The following is a 22,630-nucleotide window of genomic DNA, read 5'->3' as shown; positions in this document are numbered from 1 at the left end:
CTGTTGGGTGGGGATGTTCATTGTACAGATGATTTCTCATCCCAAGGAATTACCACGTGCAGCTCTAGGGAAGGGAGATGTGTGTGAGGGAGCCATAAAAGCAACCACACAGAGAAAACCTCCGTGAGGGTGGGCACAGAGGCTGCCTGGTGGGATGGGGTGACCTGAGGCAGCACAGAGCAATGGCCTTGGTGACCCAGCTATCCCTGCCAGGCAGGAGTTGAGATTTAACTAGTTTCTCCTTTCCTGGTGTTTGCTCTGGAGAAATATCCCAAACTTCAAAGAAGTGTTATCTGTGGCGTCAGCACACAGCATCACGTGAAGCGATTCCCAAGGCTACAAACAAACCCCCCTGCCAAGCTCCAGTGGGCCCAGAAAGCTCCATGCTGGATTTTGAAGGCATGAAAGTATGAAAATGGCCCCATGACCCCATTTCCAGGAACCCCATTTGGTCTTTGATGTCTCTGCAAGACCTGGATGCTCCTGCCTGTGCCGGTGCAGAGCTGGGGCTGCAACCAGCTGGTCCTGGGGGTCCCACAGTGCAGGTCTCTCCTTTGGAAACAGCAGGACTCATGTTCTGACCCTGGCCATGAGATCCATCCCTGTATCCATGCAGGATGTGTCCCAGCTGCAGCCAGGAAGAGGGGAAACAGCTGTGACACCACCAGTGCTTCGTGCTCAGCCTGAAGGTTTCACCCTCTCCCTGTGTAATCTCAAATTCTTGGAAATATTAGGCAATTGGAGAGGAATCACGTTTTTTCCCCCCCTTATAACCAAGGAGAGTCCCCTAATCCCTTGAAGTTAGATACCATAAAACAACATAAATAATGGTGTCTCTGTGTTTCCCTCCCTGCAGCCCTGGGGAGCAGCACAGCAACACCAGGGACTGGTCCTGGCCAAGGCTACCCCCTGCCCCAGGGAGAAAGGTGGGCTCAAACCCCATGAGATGGGCTGGAACATCAACCCACAGCTCACCTTTCCTCTTCAGGGAAGAGAGCAGATGCCTCTAAAATATCAAACTCCAACTTCATGTCAGCCAGAACCAGTTCTGTGAAGGCAAAGACGTTTAATCCGTGCTGGCTGCTGCAGGAAGAGCTACTAAAACCAGGGATGTGTCTGGCATAGCCCCAGAAATAAAAACCTTGTGCAATGCAGAGCTGCCACAGAATGGCTGGGAAGTGGGAAAGGCTGGAAATGGCAGATCAAGGGGGAAGGAGTCTGTGAAGCCACTGCCAGCACAGCACCAAAGCCCTGTGCTCATGGGATGCTGTGGGCATGGGATGGGAAGCAGCTCCACCACTGGGGTTTACGTTGACAGACACACGTTTTAGGAGGCTGATATTGGCTGGGGAGGGGAATGATACAACTGGGGTCCCTTCTGGCCTTGCAGCAGGGACTGGGAAAGGCACACATGGTCCCCAGACCGGGAATGAGACAGCACAAATACAGCCCTCACTGTGTTCTCTTTAGGAATAATTCTTCCCGTATGAGCACGTGCTTCTTCAGTAAATACTGATTTCACTTATCAACAAATCCAAGTTTATTGACATCAGAGACTTTGAGCCAGGACTGGCAACTCTGACATAAATTGTCTGAATAATGCAATGTATCCTCTCCTCGATGGTTGCTATGGGTACTGGGCTGGTTTAGCCTCCATCTATAAACATTAGCTGTGAAGGGAATGTGGAAACTTATCTAAAAATAAAGTACTATGCCCAAATCATTGAGAGGAAGGTGGTTGAGATGGCAATAAAAAAATAAATCTATGTGTAATGGTTCTGAAGTGATGAAACACAAACATAGCATTTGAGACCCTGCCAAAGGAAATGGAGGCCGGACTGAAAAGAGACCAACACTTTTAATTCTGCTGAGCAATGCCTGGAGGGTGAGTTAATTACAAGGTGTAAAAGCCAAAGGAAATGGAACCGTTTCATGGAGGTGACAGTGAGAAGAGAGAGGACCCTCTGTGGAGGGGAGGATGTGATGATGCTGAGATGTGGCCCTGCATTCCAGTGCCCGCCCTGGAGCTGGCAGCAGCACAGCTCCCTTCTCCAGCACCCCATCGTTCGGTCATTTACAGTCATTTATTCCTCAAACTGTTCTGGGAATCTGTGAAAACAGAGCCTGGGACTGGAGCAACACTCTGTGGACTCTTTCTGTCGAAGGCAGGATTCAGCACTGGACAATTTTGGGACATGCCAAGGCTGGTGGCAGGGGCGGAGGGGCACATCTGTACCTGGCTGCTGCACGGTGTGGATGGCAGAAACAAACCTTTCCCTCTCTTCCCTCTCTCCCACTGCCCCTGCAAGACAGTGAAAAACAGCTGGAAGGCACTGGGTGGTGGGAAAGGCAGCAGGACCCTCATGTGGACCCAAGGAAAAGGAGGGGCTTAGGACATCAACTTGGCCAGGGGTGGGATATCTGCGAGGTGCAGACACGGATTGACTCTTCCCCTGGGTCTTCTCCATACCGGGGCTTCCCCACGAGACAGCTGCCATCCCTCCATGCCCCTGGGCTGTGGTTTAGGTCATACATTCACATTCCTGCGCTTTTCAGTCACTTTTCTGGGAGCCTTTGCAGTACTGTGGAAACGCTGGGTGGGAAACTGCAGCTCTGGACAGGGAGGTTCCTTTCTCAGAAAAGAAGGGGTTGGTTTTTGGGTTTGCAGCAGGTTTTGCTGTTGTTGAACTCACAGCAGTTTCTCCTGTTCCTTCCCCATCTGTGTTTGAATCTTCAGGGGTTCCTGAGCTCTCTTCATTGCTGCACCTGAGCTTTGTCTGCTTCTCGTGGCTTTTGGGCAGCACCTTCAGATATCTTCAGGAGCACATGGAGCTGGTTCTTCCAAATGCTCAGAGCTCACTTATGGTGTTTCCATCACTACTCTGCTCTTCCTCCAGTCCAAAGGGAATTCCTTTGTGCCTGCAGATCTCCAATAATCGGTGTGGGAGAAGAGGTGGGGAGGTCCTGTCCTGTGTAACTCCCAGGAGAGCTGCAGTGACCTGGACAGAGACCTGGGGACAGGGACCTCCATCTCCCATGGGCTGTGGCAAGGAGCTGCCACCACGCTCAGGCTGTTCCTCTGGTCACTTCCAGTGCTGCAGGGAGCTCAGTTGGCTCATTAAGGGTTGCTGGGTTAATTACTAGGATACATCTCAGTAGGAAAATGGGCAAACTGGACAGTGTGGGGACCGGAGAGGCACGAGGTACCCGAGAGAGTGCTCTGCAAAATGCAAAGGGACAAGAGTCCATTGGGGACCTCACTGGTGCCACAGCAGCTCTGTCAGAGCAGCAGTTATGGTGCTGCCAAAACCTCAGCAGTGCCCTGGGATTGTCCCAACTCTCCAACAACCAGCAGGCAAATGCACTGGGCGTTCCAAGATGGCAATGAACCCTCAGGAGAGGAGCCTGACCAGCAGCTTGTGCTGTTGGAGAAGACTTTGGCCCCCCAGACAAGCCTGGGCTGAGGTTTTAGGGTGATCCCACTGGCAGAAATGTTCCTGGCTCAGGCAAGGAGCAGCTGGAGCAGAGATGTCTGATTTCCCTGAGGGATGAGCAGGCACACATGCCCTCTCACACCATCCCTGCCACTCTCTGGAGCACCTGCCATGGCCAATAGTTTTTTTTTTTCTGCCTGATTCAGATTAAGCCTGGAGCCTCAAAGTTTCCCAGCAATTTTCCCTCACACTGATTCTCAAGTGTATAATCAAAACAATTTGGGGGCTGCTGGTCGGGTGCCAAGAGGCGGACAGCACTGCTGCTGTGAAAAGCCTCTCTGCCTGGGATTTTGAAGCTCAAATGCTTTGAGAAGTGTGGGAAGGGCTCCGGAGGAGCCAGGGAAGACAGGACTGAGCAGTCCTGACTTGTTGGTGCCCAGAAAAGCAGCCCCTGAAATGCTCCCATCAGCAAACGTACCTGGGGTTACTTGCTCTTCACTCCCTTCTGCTTCCTCCGATAGATTTCCTCTGTGAAAGGCCTGTAGTTAAGAGGATGGGAATTTGGGGAAGAGAGGGGGAAGAGACAAAAGAGAGGGGCAAAAGAAGGGAGGAAGAATTAAAATCAAGGCTACTGAGCGCTCACCTTTGGGCCTACAAAATTTGTCCTTCACAGGTTGGCACAGCCTGGCTATTTCTGTGCCGTGGCAATCCTGGTTTTCAGCCCCTCTGGATTGTGGAGCAGCTACAGGACCATCCCTGTGCTGAGCAGGACGAGGCTCAGCACACACTCAGACTCCCCCTCATGCTCTCTGCATCTCCTCCCTTGCAAACACAAAAGACCTTTCAGTGCTGAAGTACAACTGCTAATTCTGGGAGTTATTTTTTGCTGCTCCATCCTGTGCTGCTGGCTGGGCTATTGTGGTGCAAAACAGCAGAGAAGCCCATCCAAGGAACTACAAAATGCGAGTGCTTCTTGTAGGGGCTCTTCTGAAGACACAATGAGTCTTCTCACTGCTTTCCTAATTGTTCTTCTACAGACAGAATCTGGTACCCAAAAGGAAAAAAGACCTCATTTTGATAAAAATAAAAAAAATGCACAAATGTTCCTAGAATTCAGCAAATAGTTTCAGAGTGGAATCTGCCTATTATCAAAACAATTGAAAAATAATCCTGTGTTTTCGTTCTTCCCCACTGAATTAACTGGAAAAAAAAACCATCTCTACTTGTGCAGTTCTCTGAAACGTCGAGAGTTAAAGCTGGTAGAAATAATTAGAAGCTCTCCAGTTCTGCACAGCTACTCACCCCTCATACAGCACAGCGATTGTGTAGGAAATTGCCACTACAGCTGTCAGCAAAAGGCCAGCTGGGCTGGCGTGCCTGTTTTGAAAGAGAAGGAAAAGATCAGGTAAGTACATGGGCTTATGCAAGACCTAGTTGAGAAAGTGAAATGAGACACTGGGCTGCAGAGAGCTCTCACTTGCTCATTAAACAGAAGCAAACAAAAGGGCTGGGGGTTTTTTTTGTGCTAATGTTAACTGTCTTAGGCAGATGCTACTTGGCAGAGACTCTTCCCCAGCCTATTTCAGCGACTTCTTTTAAGTCTGATCCCTGCACGTCCCTGCTATGAGAGCTCCTGCTTTGATGTTAAATCCTGAGATTATGGGGATGTTTAGGGGCTGAGCAGCTGCTGACATATGTGTGCAGCTCCCAGCCCATGCTCTGAGGGAAATGCCTGATGTTCCAAAAAGATGGGCCACCCAGGGTCCAGGGGACACCAGGCAGCCAGAGCAGTGTACACATCCAAGTGGTGGCTCAGCCAGTGCAGGGATGGGGATGGAAAGGGATGGGAAGGTCCATTCCTGCCCTGGGAAGGGTGCTGGGGTGGGTGCTGCATCAGGGCTGGGTGCTGGGTTCACTTTTAAACCCATTTCAAGGTGTTTCAGGTATGTGTCCTCCAGTGAGATGTCACCAGGCACAGCACGAGGGACTGATGCCACCCACTGCTCCTCACTGTCTGTTATGGAGAGAGATGATCAAGAACTGAGGATACAATGGAGATGGCTGTTCCCTTTAGCAGAGGCCATAGCTTTGGGATCAAAAATCCTCACCACCTCCTGCTCTGAAGAGAGATGTCACTGAATTGTAGAATCATGGAACGGTTTTGATTGGAAAGGATCTCAAACTTCAATCTCATCTCACCCCTGCCATGAGCAGGGACACCTTCCACAATCCCAGCTTGCTCCAAACCCTGTCCAGCCTGGCCTTGCACATTTTCCCACCAAGGCCCAGCTAAATACTTGATCTGCTGACAGCCAGATCTCATCCCTCTCAGAGCTGCCACCAGCTGTTAAAGGCAATCACCAGTGTCCTAATTAAGGGAGACAATTAAGATAAGCTTTCAAGTTTCTTCCATCCCAAACTATTCTGTGATTTTACGAGAATAAACATCCCACAAGCCTGGTACAAGATGACTTGTGCTGCTGGGAAAACACACCTGCAGAGAGAGACTGAACTACCTAAACCTCATACTGGAGCCACTTTCAGGTACCACCCAGCCTGATCAGTCCCTGGGGAGGCACCCACAAATCTCCATCTTTTCAGTTTTCATTCTGTACTAACTTTTTCCCTCATTAGGAAGCTTCGGGCAACTTCCTTCTCTCCCAAGCTCCTGCTATTACATGCTTAGTCATGTCTCCTTCTTGATTCCTATCTGAGAGAACAAATTTACATGATTGTTTGTTGACAGCAAGACCTCTAATTGCATCATTTGGCTGCAGCTCCAGCTCTGATTTATGCAGCCTGTTGCTGTGAGTTAGAACACTTCTCTACCAGAGGCACACAAAGCTGTCCCCACACAGTGAATGCTCCATTTGTCTCGCAGGAGAAATGAGGCTGACACAGGTGATGAGCAGCATTTGGGTGAACTGTTCGTGTCCTCTTACGAGTTTGACCTACATATTTGGCCACATCTGATTGTAGCAGCAATGATGAATCAGTCAGGAAGGTTTTGTTGTCCTGGCAGGACTTCTGTTTGGGTAGGAAATCTGTCTGTCCCCAGCCTTGCTGCAGTTCCCCGTGGCTGTGGGTTGTCACCCCACTGGATGCTTTTAAGGCTGGAGTCAGAGGACAGGCTGGTTGATGTTTTGTGTTTTCATACCTTGCAGATGAGAAGGGATCAATCCTTTGGGTTCTGATGCCATGATAAAGAGTGTGATGCATCACAAGGGAGGACAAAAGTGCTCTGTGTTTTTGGTCTGGTCAGAATCAGACAGCTGGAGGATTCCTCCAGCATCCCTCCTGCTGCCACAGAGATGGGACATCAGCTCTGGCCTCTGAGGGCAGACACCTGACATCTTCTGAAAGCCCTGGGACCTCAGGAGAAAGCATGGGCACCCCAAAAAATCAGCCAATGGAGGGTGTCCAGAGAAGGGAATGGAGCTGGGGATGGGTCTGGAGCACCAGGAGCAGCTGAGGGAGATGGGGGAGCTCAGTCTGGAGAAAAGGAGGCTCAGGGGGAACCTTCTCACCCTCTCCACCTCCCTGGGTGAAACCAGGGCAGGAAAAGAGGAAATGGCCTCAAGTTGCCCCACAGGAGGTTTAGGTTGGATATTGGGAAAATTTCTTCCCTGGAAGAGCTGTCAAACCCTGGCACAGCTGCCCAGGGCAGTGGTGGAGTCACCATTCCTGGAGGGATCTAAAAGCCACGCAAATGTGACATTTGGGGACAAGTTTTAGTGCTGATCATGGCAGTGCTGGGTTAATACTTGGACTTGATGATCTTATAATTCTTTTCCAACCTAAATGATTCTGTGACTGTATGAACTGAGGTCCCAGGGAAAAGAAAAAGCCAAAACCACCGTGAGAAGGGTTGTGCTGAGCTTCCCTCAGGCAGGTGGGTGGTGCCTTGGTGCCACTTTGCACAGCTCCAGCAATTTGTTCACAGCAATTATTTGTCATGCCTCGCTGGCCTAAATGGTGGCAGCCTTTTAACGAGAAAAAAGAGGCAATCACTGCTATCCTGAGCTGCTTCGAGCTGCTCTTGCCCAGAATTGTGCTGGAAGAGCACAATGAGAGGGGTGAAGAAGGGATTCTGAGACAGAAACAGCTCAAGAGGGTTCAGTGGATTCTGCAAAGGTTTTAAGAAGCAGTTTGAGGCTGATTTTAAAACAAATAAAGATCTCCTTATAATTCCTTCTAGTCAAATCCTTACTTCTGTCCTGCTGTGGGGGTCATGGTGTGGTGTGGGGGTCTCATCCTGCCCCAGCTCTGCCCCACTTCCCACAGCAATATTCGTGTTTCCATGGTGCTGCTGCAGACCCTGTGGCCAACTCTCGTGCCCAGCACTGCCTCCCTTTGGCTCTCCTGCACCATTTCCCAGGATTTAAACCCCATCCAGTGCCGTGGCTCTGCCAGGAAGGAAAACAGCCTCATGCAGCCAAGCCTGACAGCACCGGGGGCAATTTCAAGAACTAACAGCAGCAAGGCTCAGTGGAGACAGGAGAGAAACCATCAGCTTTACTTATTACCAGGGGCTGCACACATGGCTGAAAAAATGACCAGAAAGTGGCAAAGCACTTCATTTTTTCCACCCAAGCAGAGGAGAGGTGGTTACAGTCAGGAGCATCAGTGCAAAATACCCAGTGATAACGGCCTGCAACACTCCACGAGCTCCTGAAGGTTTTTTTTTTTCTCCTGGGCAAATAAATAAAATGCGATATTAAATGAAAACCACATCAAACTTGTTACACTGAATAGAGTATATTGCTCATTTGCTGCTAAATTACAGCCTATTCATTTCCTCCTAAGCAGGCTATTAAGCTTGTTGTATCACACAAGGAGTGTTTCGGAAGTGTTATCACCGTGGGCTGGGGGAAAGGGTGGCTTGGCTTGTTTTACTCTTTTCAGAGTAATTGCAGGGTCACACTGCTCCCCAGTACAGTGCCCTGCCCCTGCCGAGTGACACCCTGCATGAATTTGGCCCTGAGTGTTGATTTTTCCACGTGCAGAGTCTGCCAAGGACCTCATTCAGCTGCAGAGCATTTGCTGATGCCTCCTCTCCCCCAGCACTTGGCCGCTATTTATTTTTCTACAACAAATGCTGCGAGTGTTTCGAGATAGCACAAGATTTTCCACGCAAAAAAAAAACCCAAATAAACCAAGGAGTCAAAAGTCAGGGCATGCTGCACTTTCTCTGCCATCATCTTTTTGGTCCCCAATGCACCCTGGCACCTCCTGCCCTGCAAAGAGACCCCACACTCACCCTACAACCAGAGGTGTTTGTAGGGCACATACTTACATGAGGGACCAGCCCAGGTAGATGGCTGTGCTGCCCCAGTACATGGGGTTATCCAGGACGCTGAAGGGGAAGCTGGTCACTTTTTCCTCCATCAGGATGCCAAAGTAATCACCTAAGAGCAAGCAGAGAGCTTCTGGTTAGGCTCCATCAAACTGGGAGTCGTGGGGGGGCTTTGGCACACTGATACCCTCCCTGTGCCACAGGGCATCCCTGCCAGGGATACACAGCAAAGGGTTTCAGCACTGACTTCCAGGCTGAGGAAACTGCAACAAATAAGTTGTTTGTTTACTCTGTGTCTATCAGCTTTTCCAGGAATGGCTCCTTGCCCACGAGGAAGGTCCCTGCATTCAACGAGGTTATGGCAGCCACATCCCTCATTAGGACACAGCTCTTGAGGTCCTAACTGGTTAATCCTGCTTTTCTCATTTGTAAAATTGCCTGTCAAATGTCACTCCACGAGGAAGCAAGTGCATGGGATCAAATCCATTTAATGTGAAAATAAACCCAGTGCCATGTAATGGTGTTTGGAACTGTTGTAATCATGACCACCACGACCAAATGCCCTCATCCATAATGTCACCCTTATCTCATAGTTCAGAGAATTTCTCAGGATTTCAGAAAATAACACTTCTGCCTACAAAACACTCAGTTATCAGCACAATGACGATGATGATAATGAGTGATTGTCATCTGTAATGAGGAAAGCTTTCAGAACTGTCAACATCCAACCAGCTCCCCATCTACCTTGGAGTAATTCTTCCACCCTCCTGAAGGGAGCTTGAAAAAGAAACGACAGGGAGATGTGCAGCTCGTGAGCAACATTTTCGGGGAGTTGGAAATGGAAGGGCCAGGATGCAGATGTCTGGTTCTGTTGGTCTTACAAGTGAGACCACAAAGCACCACATCTACTTGACTTTTAAATCCCTCCACTGCCCTGGGCAGCCTGTGCCAGGGCTTGACAACCCCTTTGGTGAAAATTGTTTTCCTGACATCACATGTAAACATCCCCTGCTACAACCTGAGGTCATTTCCTCTTGCCCTGTCCCTTGCTGCCTGGGAGCAGAGCCTGACCCCTCTCTGGCTGCACCCTCCCATCATGGAGTTCTGGAGAGCCAAAAGGTTCCCCCTGAGCCTCCTTTTCTCCAGGCTGAGCCCCTCCCCAGCTCTTTCAGCTACTCCTGGTGCTTCCCCAGCTCTGCTCCCTTCTGTGCACTGCACCACCCATGCTCCATGTGCACTGCACAAGCACTGATCTGAGAGGAGCAGCTGTCCCTCAGCCCAGGGCACTGCCACACCCCAGGCTGTGCTCCCAGCTTTGCTGCCAGCCCCTTCCCTGACCTTGGGCAATCTCCTCCGTCCCTCCAGGTGCTACTGTGCACCGATCATAACATCAGTCTTTCTTAGAGCACAGAGGGTGGTGAGGATTAATGTATGGTGAGAAAGTGCTCACAAATCCAGATGAAAGACATTACAGGAGTGCAAACTATTCAAGGTTATTATTATTACCTGGATCGTAGTGTAATTTCTTTGACCCCACATGGTGCTAAAACATTTATTTCTAAGGATAAACAGCCCCTGCCCAATTACACAATGCTTTTGGGCTTTAACTACAGGCCACTAAGTGAGATAATTGCCTTGTATTCATACTATATGTTCTCACAGTTACTTGGCAATACATCTCTGAGATTGTTCTGGTAGAAAGAACACATCACCCCCTGCTACAGCCCGTTTCTGTGCTTTCTTATGTTTCAAAATGCTTCATTATCCCCTGCCCGCCCTCGCCTTTGAGCTGAACACCTCATTCCCCTCATGGCACTGGCACTGAGGAGGTTCACACAAAGCCCTGGGTAGTGGGGCTGGCAGGGGCTTATCTGTGCCCAGCACTGGTGGGGCTGTGCAACCCTCCAGGCAGGCTCCTCACCAGCAGGAGCACACAGGCAGCTCCCCAGGAGCTTTTCCAATGTAATCTCTGCCTCTAAACCTGCACAGGTCAATGAACATGACCACCAGAGAGGTGGTTTATATGTGTTTATGTTCAGAGAGGTGCTTCAGAGGACAGGACTGTGTGTTGTGTTGCACAGCATCACCCTGGGCATCTCTTGTGCCTTTGCTGAGCCCTCAAATCAGCAATCAGCTCCTTGCCAAGCTGAGGCACTTTGGCATCTAATTTGAGCTATTTTTTGCTGGAGGTCTGTGCAGCCATCTCGCTGCACAGGGTAGGATCACAGCAGCAAAAAAGCCATTCAGGGCACTCTGCAAGGTCCCCCAGAATCCCTGGAGGCAGACCTGGGCTGAAGCATCACCTCTGCTTCATCCCAGAGAGTTGTTGGCTTTCTCCAGGCCCAGCAACAGACTTTGGTCAAGTCAGATTGACTCGAAATCTTGGTCAGTGCTGGAAGAAATGTCACTGGGGTATGAGGCAGATGGGCTCAGACAGGCAAAGCAGCCTCTCCATATCCTCAGCTTTGAGCTAAGCAAAGCCCTCATCACTGTGTTTTTTGGGAAATAGGGCAAGCAAGGAGGGTGCTGAAGTGATGCCTAAATCCCAGTGAGGGCACCAGGGATGGCTTTGGCAGGGAGAGGGGCCACATCCAGCTGCTGCAAACAGCACCTGGAGCTGGTGCTGCCGTGCTGGAGATGGGGTGGCACAGCCAGACTGCTGGAGAAGGGTGACTCACACAGCTCCCACTGCACCATTTAGCCCACACCAGAGAGACAGAGTGTTCTGCAGCTGCTCCAAAGCCTAAATGTGCTGTGAGGAAAGAATTCAACAGGCAGCCTTGTGCCCTGCCTGGTTCAGCCCTCACTGCTGTATAAAAACCCACAAAGGGCCAAATACAGCTCCAGTAATTTTTGAAGTGCCTGTGTGTCAGAGGCTCTCTCCAAACTTCTCTTGAGCTCAGATGTTGACAGTGAGAAGCTGGATGTCCCTCCTTGCCAAAGCAATGCAGTCCTTTGCTTTCTGGAATCTTTGCTCCTCCTGCAGCACCAGGGCAGCACTAAAATCCTGCATGGATGTTGGAAGTACCAGTCCTGAAAGAGTCCTGAGCAAGAGAATATCCCACATGAGATCCTCAGAGACCTGCAGACCCATTGTCTTCCTCGTGGCTGGGTAACAAACCACGCTGAGGGACATTCTCCATTAGGAGTTTGTTGACTTGAACTCAGGGGCTTGTGTGGAGTGGAGAAGCTCTCAGCAGCCCAAGGATGGATCCTCTGTGGGGCTCCAGCTGGGCCATGCAGAGGTGCTGCAGAGATCCTGAGCCAGCCTGGCTGCCCTGGCACGTGGTCCTGCCATGTCCCCACCCTGACTCAGCTCTGCCCTTGTGCCTGTCATGCCCCGCTAGCAGAGAGAGCTGGTCCTTGCTGTGTCAGTCCAGGGCAGTGGTGGCAGGGAGAGCCTCCCCAGCAGAGAGGATGGAGCAGAAATGCCTTATAAGGACCAGTAACACCCACCTCTCCCCTGCCTTGGGGGATAGAGATCCAGGGGACAGGGCCCTGTCACCTCTTACGCTGAGCCTGACTCACTTGTTTGCTTTTTCCCAGCGGTTCAAGTCCAGTGGATCCTCCCGGTCAGATGAATCAGGCTTTACGTAAACAACTCCAGATCTGGCTGAACTTCAGGAGCATTCAAGCAGCTCTTGCTGACGGGTACTCCTGTGCCTGGCCTTTCTGGACATGTCTCCACAGGCACAACATCACTTCAGGGGACTGCTGGTGATTTTGGAGGATGCTGGTGCTCATAGCTGAGGGACAGGGGTGTGACAGGGGACCAGGAGTGAGGCTGCACATGGAGGGTGAGGGCACATGTTTAGGAGTGCTGAGCTCTATTTCTGGCAGCAGGATTTCGGCCAACTCAACACATTTCTTTGCAACTCCACTTGAAACCAGGAAGGCTTATTACGTCCCTCTCTTCTTCCTAGCGACGCCACAGGAGCTAATTGAATTTGGTTTGTAAAGCACTTGCAAAAGCACAGCCTAAATGAGGTGTCAAAGCTGAGGCTGTGATTATTTCAGCCAGCAGGAGCTGCCCCTTTCCTTGGATATTTATTGTTCCTGTCTCTACTTTATTTTTATGAATTCCACACATACTGGCATGTTTTCAGAGTCAACAATGCTAACAGAATTATGCTCTAAATGTGAAAGCAGGCACAGTGGAAAATGCCTTCTGCCATAAAACGGCAGATAAAAGGATCTATCAACGAACATCAGGTTTATTGCAGAGGGGAGAGCAAACAACATCCTGCCTCAGCACGTGTGATGAGCAGGTGGGTGCTTGGAGCAGGGCTGCTGGACAGCTCACACCGGCTGTGCCAGTGCCTGTGCCACTTGTGAGGTCTTGAACTTGGGGTCCCTTTTCTGGAGGGTGTTTGGGCTGACAGATGAGCTGTGCTCCAAACCTGCAGGATTGATGCTGGAGGTGGTGGGATTTGCTGTATAAAACCACTCTGCCATCCCTCTGTGCAAGGTAACTGAGGTTAACAGTAGGATTGGGACATGATTTGGTATCATAATGACAAATCTGACAGCCTTGAAGGCAAGGACGAGGAAATTCCTACAGGACTCTGCCCTAGCAAGAGATCCATGCAAGGATTAAATGCACTTTCTGGTAAAGCTGTTGGATTTTCAGTGCTTACCTAGAAAGGTCCCAGTGAATCCCAGTGCTAAGAAGCTGGAGATGACAAACAAGGTCCCCACAGCCGAGATGGCCAAGCCTGAGTAATAGGTCCAGTAGCTGTCCCAGCCCTCCACCTTCGGCTGGCTCTTCATGGCTTCTGTGAAGCTGTTGGGGAGACAAAAGGGATCTTAAAAGCAGCAACTCATAATTAACATCACCCACATCACCCTGGGAGATGTAGAGCTTTGGGAGTGGAAGCTGCTGAGGAGGTTCCCTCTCCAGATCCCTTTTTCTACCCAGGCCTACTCAACCTCCCAATGGAAGAAGCAATCAGCTGAAGATTATGAGAAGCCAGGGCTTGATCTGGGGCAGCAATTTCTACTCACAACCCTTGATCACTCCTGGAAATACCAGTCCCATTGACTTGTGATATCAAATGCTTTGCCTTATTCACCAAATCCTGGTTTTCATCATGACTGAGAGCTCTGGGACAGACGCCCTTGCAAATGCTGGAGGCTGAGACACCTCGGCACAGGACTTGAAGGGTTGGGAACAATTGGCTGGATTATCTCGTGCTCCCACCTCCGTTCCCCTTCCATCAAAATATTTTGCAGTGTTCATGTGTTAGCCACGTGCCCAGGAGTGATTCATGGCTGGAGCCTGACAGCCAGGGGGAGGATTGGAACAGCAAAAGGAAAATACGAGAGACGAGGCGTTTTTGAGTGCGAGCACATCTCCTCCATTCCAGGCTGGGTCAGGCATTTCGGCTCTGACCTTCCAAATACTTGTTTGTGATTGGAATAATGGTGACCCCTCCCTTCAGCCCCCTGAGCTCTGCTCAGAGCAGGGCTTGGCAGGCTCAGCATCACACACAGCTCCGCCACAAACGCACGATGACAAAAGAGACAAGGCTGTGATTAAAAAAAACACCATTAATAACACGAAAGGAGATAACAGACCTGCAGAGCTCTGCACAGTGTTTCTCCACATGTTGTTGACACATGAGGTAGGAAACTTTGAGCCTTTTTTTAATGAGCACCCTGGAGGCTAAAATTCAAGTGGAATAAAAGCTTTCCTGCACCTTCGGCCACCACTGTCTGTCAGGGCCAGGACAGTTATTCCTGCCCACAGTCCTGGGCTCCTCAGCTGGAAAGTGTTCCCATAATGCTACCTGCAGGGCTGGGGATAGCTTTTTTTCCTGCTGTCCATCTTCCCTCTAAGCCCTGCAAACATCTGGATTTTCCCTGTTGCCCAAATAAAAGCTGAGACAGACAGTCCTGCCTGTGTGGTTGAAGACCAGGCAGCTGGAAACACATTTTTCAAAGGCTTGATGGCATGTTCATGCACCAAGCAAGTCCAGGATAATACTTAAACTCTGTGATTTAGGAACCTGGATTATATCCTTTGTTCACTTTGAAGCTTGCTCCTACTAGGCTTTCTATTGCTGAGGAGTTTTTAGGACCCCAGAATCAGACATTTAATCATCAGTTTGGATTGGAGCAAGAAAATAAAACACAAAATAAATGTAATACGCTCAAAAGTGACCAAAACCACAGGATCTGGGTGATTTACACTCTGGAAATTACAGGGAAATTCCTTTTCCTGGGAGCCAAGCACAGATAGAGGAACAACAGTGTGGCCCCAGGTGCTGTAGGTGCAGTCCCCAGGGCTGGCCCTCCTCCAGTGCCCAGCACAGCTCCCTGTGCTCACCAGGCTCACACTGGCTTAGCTTAAAATCATTTCCGATGAGAAGACGCAAATCTGGCTGCACTGTGAAGCAGCAGCAGCTGCACAACCCTTTGCATCATCTCCGTGGTGTTTATTTTTAAATGACACAAGTCTCCTCTACGAGGAAGCCAGAAAATCCATGTCCCTGCTACCAGCACTGCCTGGGTTTGGGAGGAAAGCAATCCCCCTGCAGGGATGTGCCTGGCTGAAGGAATCCTGGCCTGGCTGTGCACTCAAAACACACCCTGATATCCCCAGGGATGCTCTGCAGCTCTTTACTCACACAGAGGAGGATGTGTCTTTCACAGCGTGAGGATTTGGCTCCACATCTGGCCAGGACCTATCCAGAGGGCACCAGCACCAGGAAGGATTTTATAGCAATTTGCTGATCCCCCAGGGAAGCAAATCTGGGACAGCAACGCTGTGCTGGAACCCACTTGGATCCCAGGCATTGGCAAAGAGATGGCAAAGCAGAAAGAGGTACAGCAAGAGCAAAACTCTCAGAGCCTGCTTCCTGCTCTGGATCAGCTGGATTCACACTCTCTCACATCCTCAGGGCTTCTCTATCCAATGCTGATGACCTGACTCAGTCTCAGAACATGGAACAAAGGTGGCTTCGAGAGCATGAACTGGTTGGCTGGGAATCAGCACTGGAAGTTTTGCAACCAGCACATGGCATGGTTTGTTTTGGCAAAGCTGTCTCTCCTGCTCCAGATGATCCCATCCTTCCTTTCCATGGTTGGGTAGGCCTGCATTACTTATTCTCACCAGCATGTCTTGCTCAGTTCCCTGCTGTTTGGCTTACAGCTAGGGAGGGAGGTGTTTGCATGGAGATAATGGACTGCCTTTCCCTCTAGGAATGGTTTATATCTTCCTAAGCACACTCTCTATTTGCATTAAACATGATGTGCTCAGGAGTTTTCAGAATTGGTAAATAAACCTTTTAAGCATTTATGACACTGGGCTGTGACAAGCAGCATGGAGCTATCAATTATTCCTGCATCCACGATGGTGAGGGAGCCTCCCTGGCCATGTTTCGCCCTCCCTGGCAGGGAAGGACAAGGTTTTGGGCATTTCCCTTGCTAGGGAGCTGGTCTCCTGAAATACGACATATTTCAGTCTGTCATGAAACCAGTCCCTTCCTTCATGTGCCTCTGAGTCACGTTGGTGACAGCATTTATTTCAGGCTCCTGACAAGGCAGCGGTGCAGCTCAGCATCCAAGAGGACATCAATTAGAGCCAGGCTTTGTCCCAGTACCTGGAATTGCATTCTGTGCCCAGCGGAGCGATTGCCATGGTGAGGAGCATCCATCCCTCCCTCCCCCGGCACAGGGGAGGGTGGCGAGGCTGAGACCTACTCTGATCACATCTCTGGCTGCTGTCATGAGGATGGCTGTCCCCATGGGGGGACCCCCAGCTTTTGCAAAGGGAAAACGGGGTAATGGGGCTTCTCCTGACATGCCCCCAAAATTTCAGTTTGAAGCATGACGCCAGAGGCACACATTCTCCACCAGATGGGAAAAGCCCAAATCCTTCAACTCTACTGTGGCCAAACTGGCAGATTTGGCTAATTCCTGGCAGGATAGGAGCAGCCAAGGCAGTAGGCACTGTTCTGCCCAACCTTCCCAAAATACAGAGAGGTACTTGCTCAGATACTCAGAAGTCTTATCAGTGCTCCATGGGAATCCCAGAATGGTTTGGGCTGGAAGGGACCTTAAAGCTCATCCAGTTCCAAACCTCTGCCATGGGCAAGGACATCTTCCACTATCCCAGACTGCTCCAAGCCCCATCCAGCCTGGCCTTGGACACTTCCAGGGATGGGGAAGATACAGCTTCTCTAGACAACCTGTGTTTCCACATAAAACATTTAATCATAAAAAAATTCTTCCTTATATCTAGTCTGAATTTCTCCTCTTTCTGTCTACCACATAATAAACCACATGAACTGGAAAACCACTCAAAGTGGCTCTGCACTATGGGGATAGACATGTCATGCCAGTGGGTTCACAGGAAGAAAGTGGGAGTGAGGGAAATGGGCAGCAGATCCTCTGGCTGGGACACGGACAGGACGTGCAGCCAGGTTTGCACATCAGGTGCTGATTTATTCAACCAGAAAACAAGTCAGAGTCTGAAACACATCCTCAAAGACCACATGGGGCAGGAAGAAAACCCAGAAATATTGTACAAAAAGAGATGCTGAGGTTTCTAGGTCTTGTTGGGGGCATGTCTCAGTGGCCCCCAACAAGTGTATTTTGTCATCCCTTTCCTCCAAAGGACAAAGACCTCGTCCAGCAAACTGGGTCACTGCAGAGAGCAACCCAGCAGTGCTCCCTTTGACTGATCCCCAAAACCAGCCTGGAAACTGGGGCTGATAAGCACAATTGGAGCAGAATTGGGCCAGGGGGCCAGCAGGCAGCAAGGAAGCAGCAGTGGTACAGGCAACCAGGGTTTCAGTGACAACAGCCACCACTGCAAGGTGCCACAGTCACTGTGTGGGATGTCAGTCTGTCCCCTATGCCTGAGGTTTTGTTCCTCTTGGCTAAAGGAGGCTACGGGGATAAAAATCATCCAGTGGTGCCCAGCAGCACAAGCTGCAACAAAAGATCTTGTTCATTAGAAAACAGCAACCTCAACAACACTGAAATCGTCCTGCCGATACCACTGGCAATTGTCAGCCCAGTCATCATCCTCACAGCTTCTTTTGCCAATAATGACTTTGCTTTTCTGACAGCACTGGGGTGTGTGTGTTATTTAGGTCAGCTGGGGGCTGTGGCAGCTTCTTCCCCTCCCTCACATCTGAGCTGTGAGGTTTCCTCATCTGGATGCTGTGGGCAGGAGGTGCTGTTGGCTCCCTGGGGCTTTTCCTGAACAGGCATCAGATATTTCTGGCACTGAAGGGCTCAGAGGGGGCATCAGCTCTGTCAGGCCACACTCGATTCCCATCATCAAACTTGGTCACTTCTGCACACAGGGCCGTGTGGTTCTGGAATTGATGCCATTTATAACACATTCATGGTGCCAGCTCACAAAATTAAACAGCATTGAGCATAAGGTGAGAGGCACTACCTGGCAATGACAAACACCCCCTTTTCTGTGCAAAATTATGTGCAAAATACAGGGTGGATTTATTTTCTCGGAAGTATCAGCTCCAAGTGAGATATCCACACAGGAGGCAATACCCAGAGTGTGGCTCAATGCAGGACTTGATGCCAGCCTGCAGCATGCCACCCCCGAGCCACTGCCAGTGGCACTGGCTGTCACAGCCTCTGTGGGACTCACACTGAGACATCCCAACGTCTGCATCCTCCCCAGTCAAGGTGTGCACGTGAATGTTGCCTGTAAGCTCAGGCAAACATCCTGCGTCCTGTCAGGAGGGAGGCTCAACACCTCCCTGTGTACCTGCCCAAGGGTGGGGAGCGTGCCAGAGTGTGCCAAAGGCAATGCAAGAGGGCTTGGAGGCAGTGCCAGTGGATAATTGTGAATAAATTGATGCAGGGAAAGATATCAACAACGTGGTGAGGGAGGAGAGAGCAATACCCGACGTGAGTCTGGAGGACAGTGAAGGTTGTCACGTTCCATGTCACACAGATAACAGTCACAAACTGCACACAGTGCAGATAGTTCAAAAGTTCAGGAATTGTTTTCACAGATAAGAGCCTCGGTGATGGAAGTTTCTTGCTTCTTGCAGAAAGAAACTGCTGTAATGAAAATAATCATTGCACCAAAGCAATTAAGGATGCTTGTCTTGTGCACTTGACTAAGCAGGTCCCCCCTGGTCACAGGTCAGTCTGAATTGCAAGTCTAGGCTGATAATGAAGCTGAGAGCTGGGAAAGATCTAATTGCTTAATTGAGCACAAAGACATCCCTCTTCTTACTCACACGTTATCCTTTTGGAGCCAAGCTGGCATGAGAGCATCAGGGTGCTGGGCTGAAGAAGGACTCCAGCACAGACCCTGCGTGGGGAGGGTGGTGAAGCAGCCACACATCCTGGCTCCCAGGTGCTATCAGCCAAAATGCCAACCCACTCCCAAAGTTCTGTCTGCTCTGCCCTCCCCTCCTCCGCCCCCAGCTCGGAGCCTTTCAAAAATTCAGCTGCAAAACGGAAGCAGGCTTTTAAAACCAAAAGAAACATTCCCTGGGCTCCTCATCGCTCCCTGGCAGCCCCCACCCACGTAACAACTCCCCAGAGCAGGAAAAGTGGAGTTTTAAAGGTTGGATTACAGCACTGGAGGTGGAGGGACCCCTGAGGCTGCCTTTTTGCTCACTATCAGCAGCCCTGATGCTCTGCACAAGCAAACCCGGCCACTGCACCAAGGGATTGTCTCCGAGGGGCTGAGGTGCAGAAAAACCTGCTCCAGTAAAAGTGATTCAGAGAATAAAATAAAGGGAAAAGCAATATAGCAAAAGCAGGTTAGACATGTCTCTCCCAGCATCACTGGCCACTGAGATGACAGTGATTGTGTCACATGAAGCCCCTCTGGCCAGCAGAACCCCGGGCTGGATCTGGCTGGTATCATCGTGCGAGGGTAAGGGGCAGGATGAATCCTGGCTAAGCAGCAAAAGCTCTCTAGGCTGGAGCAATAAGCCTTGGGCAGCCCTGCAGGGCTCCCTGAGCTGGGAATGGAGGCAGTGAGGCTCCTAGGTGTCTTTTGGGATAACTCCAGCAGCTGCTACTCTGATGATCACCCTGGAACCACCCAATCCTTCCCACAGTTAAGGGCTTGCCTTGCCAGAAGAGCCTCCAAAGCCTGTTAGTCATCACTCAGGCCAACTTCAGCACCAAGGAAAGGGGAGGGAATAACCCAACCACGTGGAAACATCTGGGCAAAATAAACTTTCCATTGCAATAATTTGAAAGGCTTTGGCCCATCAGGATGGGCTGGCATCTCATCTGTGTTCTGCTGGGGCTGAGCTGCCCCATCTTCTCGGGAAAAGCCCTCTCTGGAGCCTCTCCTCCAAACCCGAGGTCCAGACGGGGCTTTTCCAGCCCCTGGATCGACCTTGTTGTTTCCTTCAGGGCCCAGCTGCTGGGCTGCACAGGTGGAGCACAACTCAGTGAGTCCCACAGACCCCACAGACTCGTGTCACATAGCAGAGCCAGCCCTGGTAGGGCTCCGAGGGCTCTGCAGGGGCAAAGTGTGACGCAGTGCCAGGACACACGAGGCCACTTTGGCTCTCCCAGCAGCTCCCTCTCAGTGCCTCATTGACCCAGGAACCAGCAGGACCACTGGAAATGAAGATTGCCCCTCCACCTGTGTTTTTAATTAAAGGCAAGGACAAGGCTTTGCATTGCTTCCCAGACAACAAGTGAATAAGTAATTTGTGCAAGAGACTGTCGAGACATTCCCCAGCAAAATCCAAGCCCGCTGTGTCACTAAGACATCAGCAGCATACACACATGCCCTCTGCATTCAATTATAGCCCTGTTCACTGCAAGATTTCCTTCAGTTTCTGCCATCAGTAGTAGCTGGGACAAACACAGAAGGGCAAGGGCAGGTTCTGGTGTCATTTCCAGGAAAGCAGAGCTCTTAAATACATGTGCAAATTCCAACCTGAGAACTCTGCGCCTGGGAAATTACCCAGAGTACTAAACAACCCATTAGCTCTGACCCTGGTATAATTGAATCTGGGAATTTAGTGGGTCTGTCTCTCCTAACAGCAGTGGAGATAAAGCCTACCAGATCGCAGATAAATTGCTGGCATTGAGGAAATCTTCTGCAGTAAAACCTCTTTGCTGTAGTGGGAACATTAAAGGACATATTCCCATGGAGTATGGTGTATCAGTCATACAGTACTATTAGCTAGCACAGGTAGTGTTTAGAGATTGCAGATAAGAGTTTCAAGAGACTGTTTGTTAAGTGCACGGGTAATCCTGGTCTTCTGCACAGGAAACTGCGGCTTCTTAAAAGCAGCTTTAATTTTGCTTATGATTTTTACAAGAAAATAAAACAATTCTGCTGTTACATATGATCCATCCTGTGTAAGCAGCCCTGTCACCTGGGCTGCACACAGGAGAGAGGAAACATCCCCAGGGAGCAGAGCAAGGTAACCTGTGACACTTAATGACCGGTGAAACTGATGGGTTTGGCCATGCTGCTGCATCCCTCATCTTTATTACAAATCCTGGAATAAATCTGCTGCTGGCTGAAGTTATCCAACCATGGAGAAGCAATACGCTGGGGCTGGATTTAACACTGCTGAGCAAACGTCCCTTTTTCCCCCCACTTTAGAGGGGCATTTTTTTCCCATGGATATATAGCAGCAGGATGAGCTCCTTACCAGTGGCTCCTCACACAGTTCAGCACCAGGATCACAGCACCCAGGCAGTAACAGGCAGCATGGGGAGAGCCGAAGACTTGGCTGAGAGCTCGTGTTTTGTGCTCCCATCTGGCTACCTGGAGAGACAAGGGAAAACAAAGTGGGTGGTTGGGGGGGGGGGCCTGGAACACGCTGCCCCAGGAGCACAAATCCCATAGCCTTGGCCTCACATGTTCAGGACACTTTGTCTGTGTGGCTTTGTGCACGAAACAAGTGGAGGCCACTGGTGGGACATGGCTGAACCAAGCCTGGGGAGGGGAGCTCTTTCTGCTGTCTATGCCAGACCCTGTTTGCATTGCATATGCCCTTGCACACGAGGTCAGCCAGCAGCATCAAGGAAAAAAAGAAAAAAACAAACCAGAAAATACCCTACATGTCAGTTTTAGGGAATACAAGGCTTGGACATGTGTCTAACAAGGCTGAGATAATTGCTAAGGCTGTCCCCTGACCACCAAAAACAAAAGGCTCCAGCCATGGATCCTAATATTTCTCTCCTGACAAGAAAGCAGAACCCTGAGTAGGGGATGCACCACAGGGACACTCAGCTCTCATTTTCTGGGCTGTGGCATCTCCCAAAACCAGTCTAAGGGACCACACCCGGCAGAAACAACCCCTCCCTCTGCACATCCAGAAAAGTTTGCAAGCCCTCCCTCAAGCTTCCTCAAGACAAGATCTGCCAGCCTTGCCCAGAGATCTGCTTCCACTTGTACCAGCTAAACCAGCTTAGTCCTCACTAGCACTCAGCAATTGTAGCCATTCAGGTTTAGTCTGCCCTCCTCACACATCCCAGCCCGGCAGTGACAGCCCAGGACTCACAGACCCACTCACAGCATCCCTGGGGAGGTGTTAGCATCCTTCACAGCACACTTTTCCCTGGCTCCCATGTTCAGCTTCCTGCTCTGCAGATGCTAATGGGCCCCTTCCCAAACCACCCCATGGATGAGGAGGTGCCCTCTCACCCTGGGAGGCTGCTGCATGCAGATGGTTGGAGCTGCTCCCAAAATTTGCAGGACCAGATCCACCCGGACACCAAATTCAGGCCTGGCACTCCCAGCTGATAAAAATCCTTACAGCTACTTTATTCTCTACCTTTCCTGCATCCCTCAGAAAGCTGTCACTATATTTATTGCCTCTCTTAGGTTCCACTTTCAGATGCCAAGCTGGAGGTTTGGATCAGACATCAGACACGAAATTCCAGCCAAGGAGAGAGAGAGAGCACACCTGGGCAATGAAGC

General features: G+C 50.4%; 1 protein-coding gene across 4 annotated transcripts in view; it reads right to left on the bottom strand.

The window, feature by feature from the left end:
• Positions 1–1,839: 1,839 nt before the first annotated feature.
• The window catches only part of PEMT (phosphatidylethanolamine N-methyltransferase), a 41,808-nt gene continuing 21,017 nt past the window's right edge, over positions 1,840–22,630 (bottom strand). For all 4 annotated transcript variants that reach the window (XM_014871057.2, XM_014871067.2, XM_014871076.2 and 1 more), the window contains exons 3-8: positions 21,357–21,472; positions 13,368–13,513; positions 8,731–8,842; positions 4,737–4,811; positions 3,913–3,973; positions 1,840–3,220 (exon numbers count right to left, since the gene is read on the bottom strand). In XM_014871057.2, the coding sequence (XP_014726543.2) occupies positions 3,919–3,973; positions 4,737–4,811; positions 8,731–8,842; positions 13,368–13,513; positions 21,357–21,472 (504 nt within the window). In that variant the 3' untranslated portion in view covers positions 1,840–3,220; positions 3,913–3,918. The remainder of the gene's footprint in view (positions 3,221–3,912; positions 3,974–4,736; positions 4,812–8,730; positions 8,843–13,367; positions 13,514–21,356; positions 21,473–22,630) is intronic.

The sequence above is a fragment of the Sturnus vulgaris genome, chromosome 16 (assembly GCF_052056855.1).
Source record: "Sturnus vulgaris isolate bStuVul1 chromosome 16, bStuVul1.hap1, whole genome shotgun sequence".
Classification (NCBI taxonomy): Eukaryota; Metazoa; Chordata; class Aves; order Passeriformes; family Sturnidae; genus Sturnus; species Sturnus vulgaris.
The sequence above is the reverse complement of the archived record's forward strand: the minus strand, read 5'-3'. Positions and strand labels throughout refer to the sequence as shown.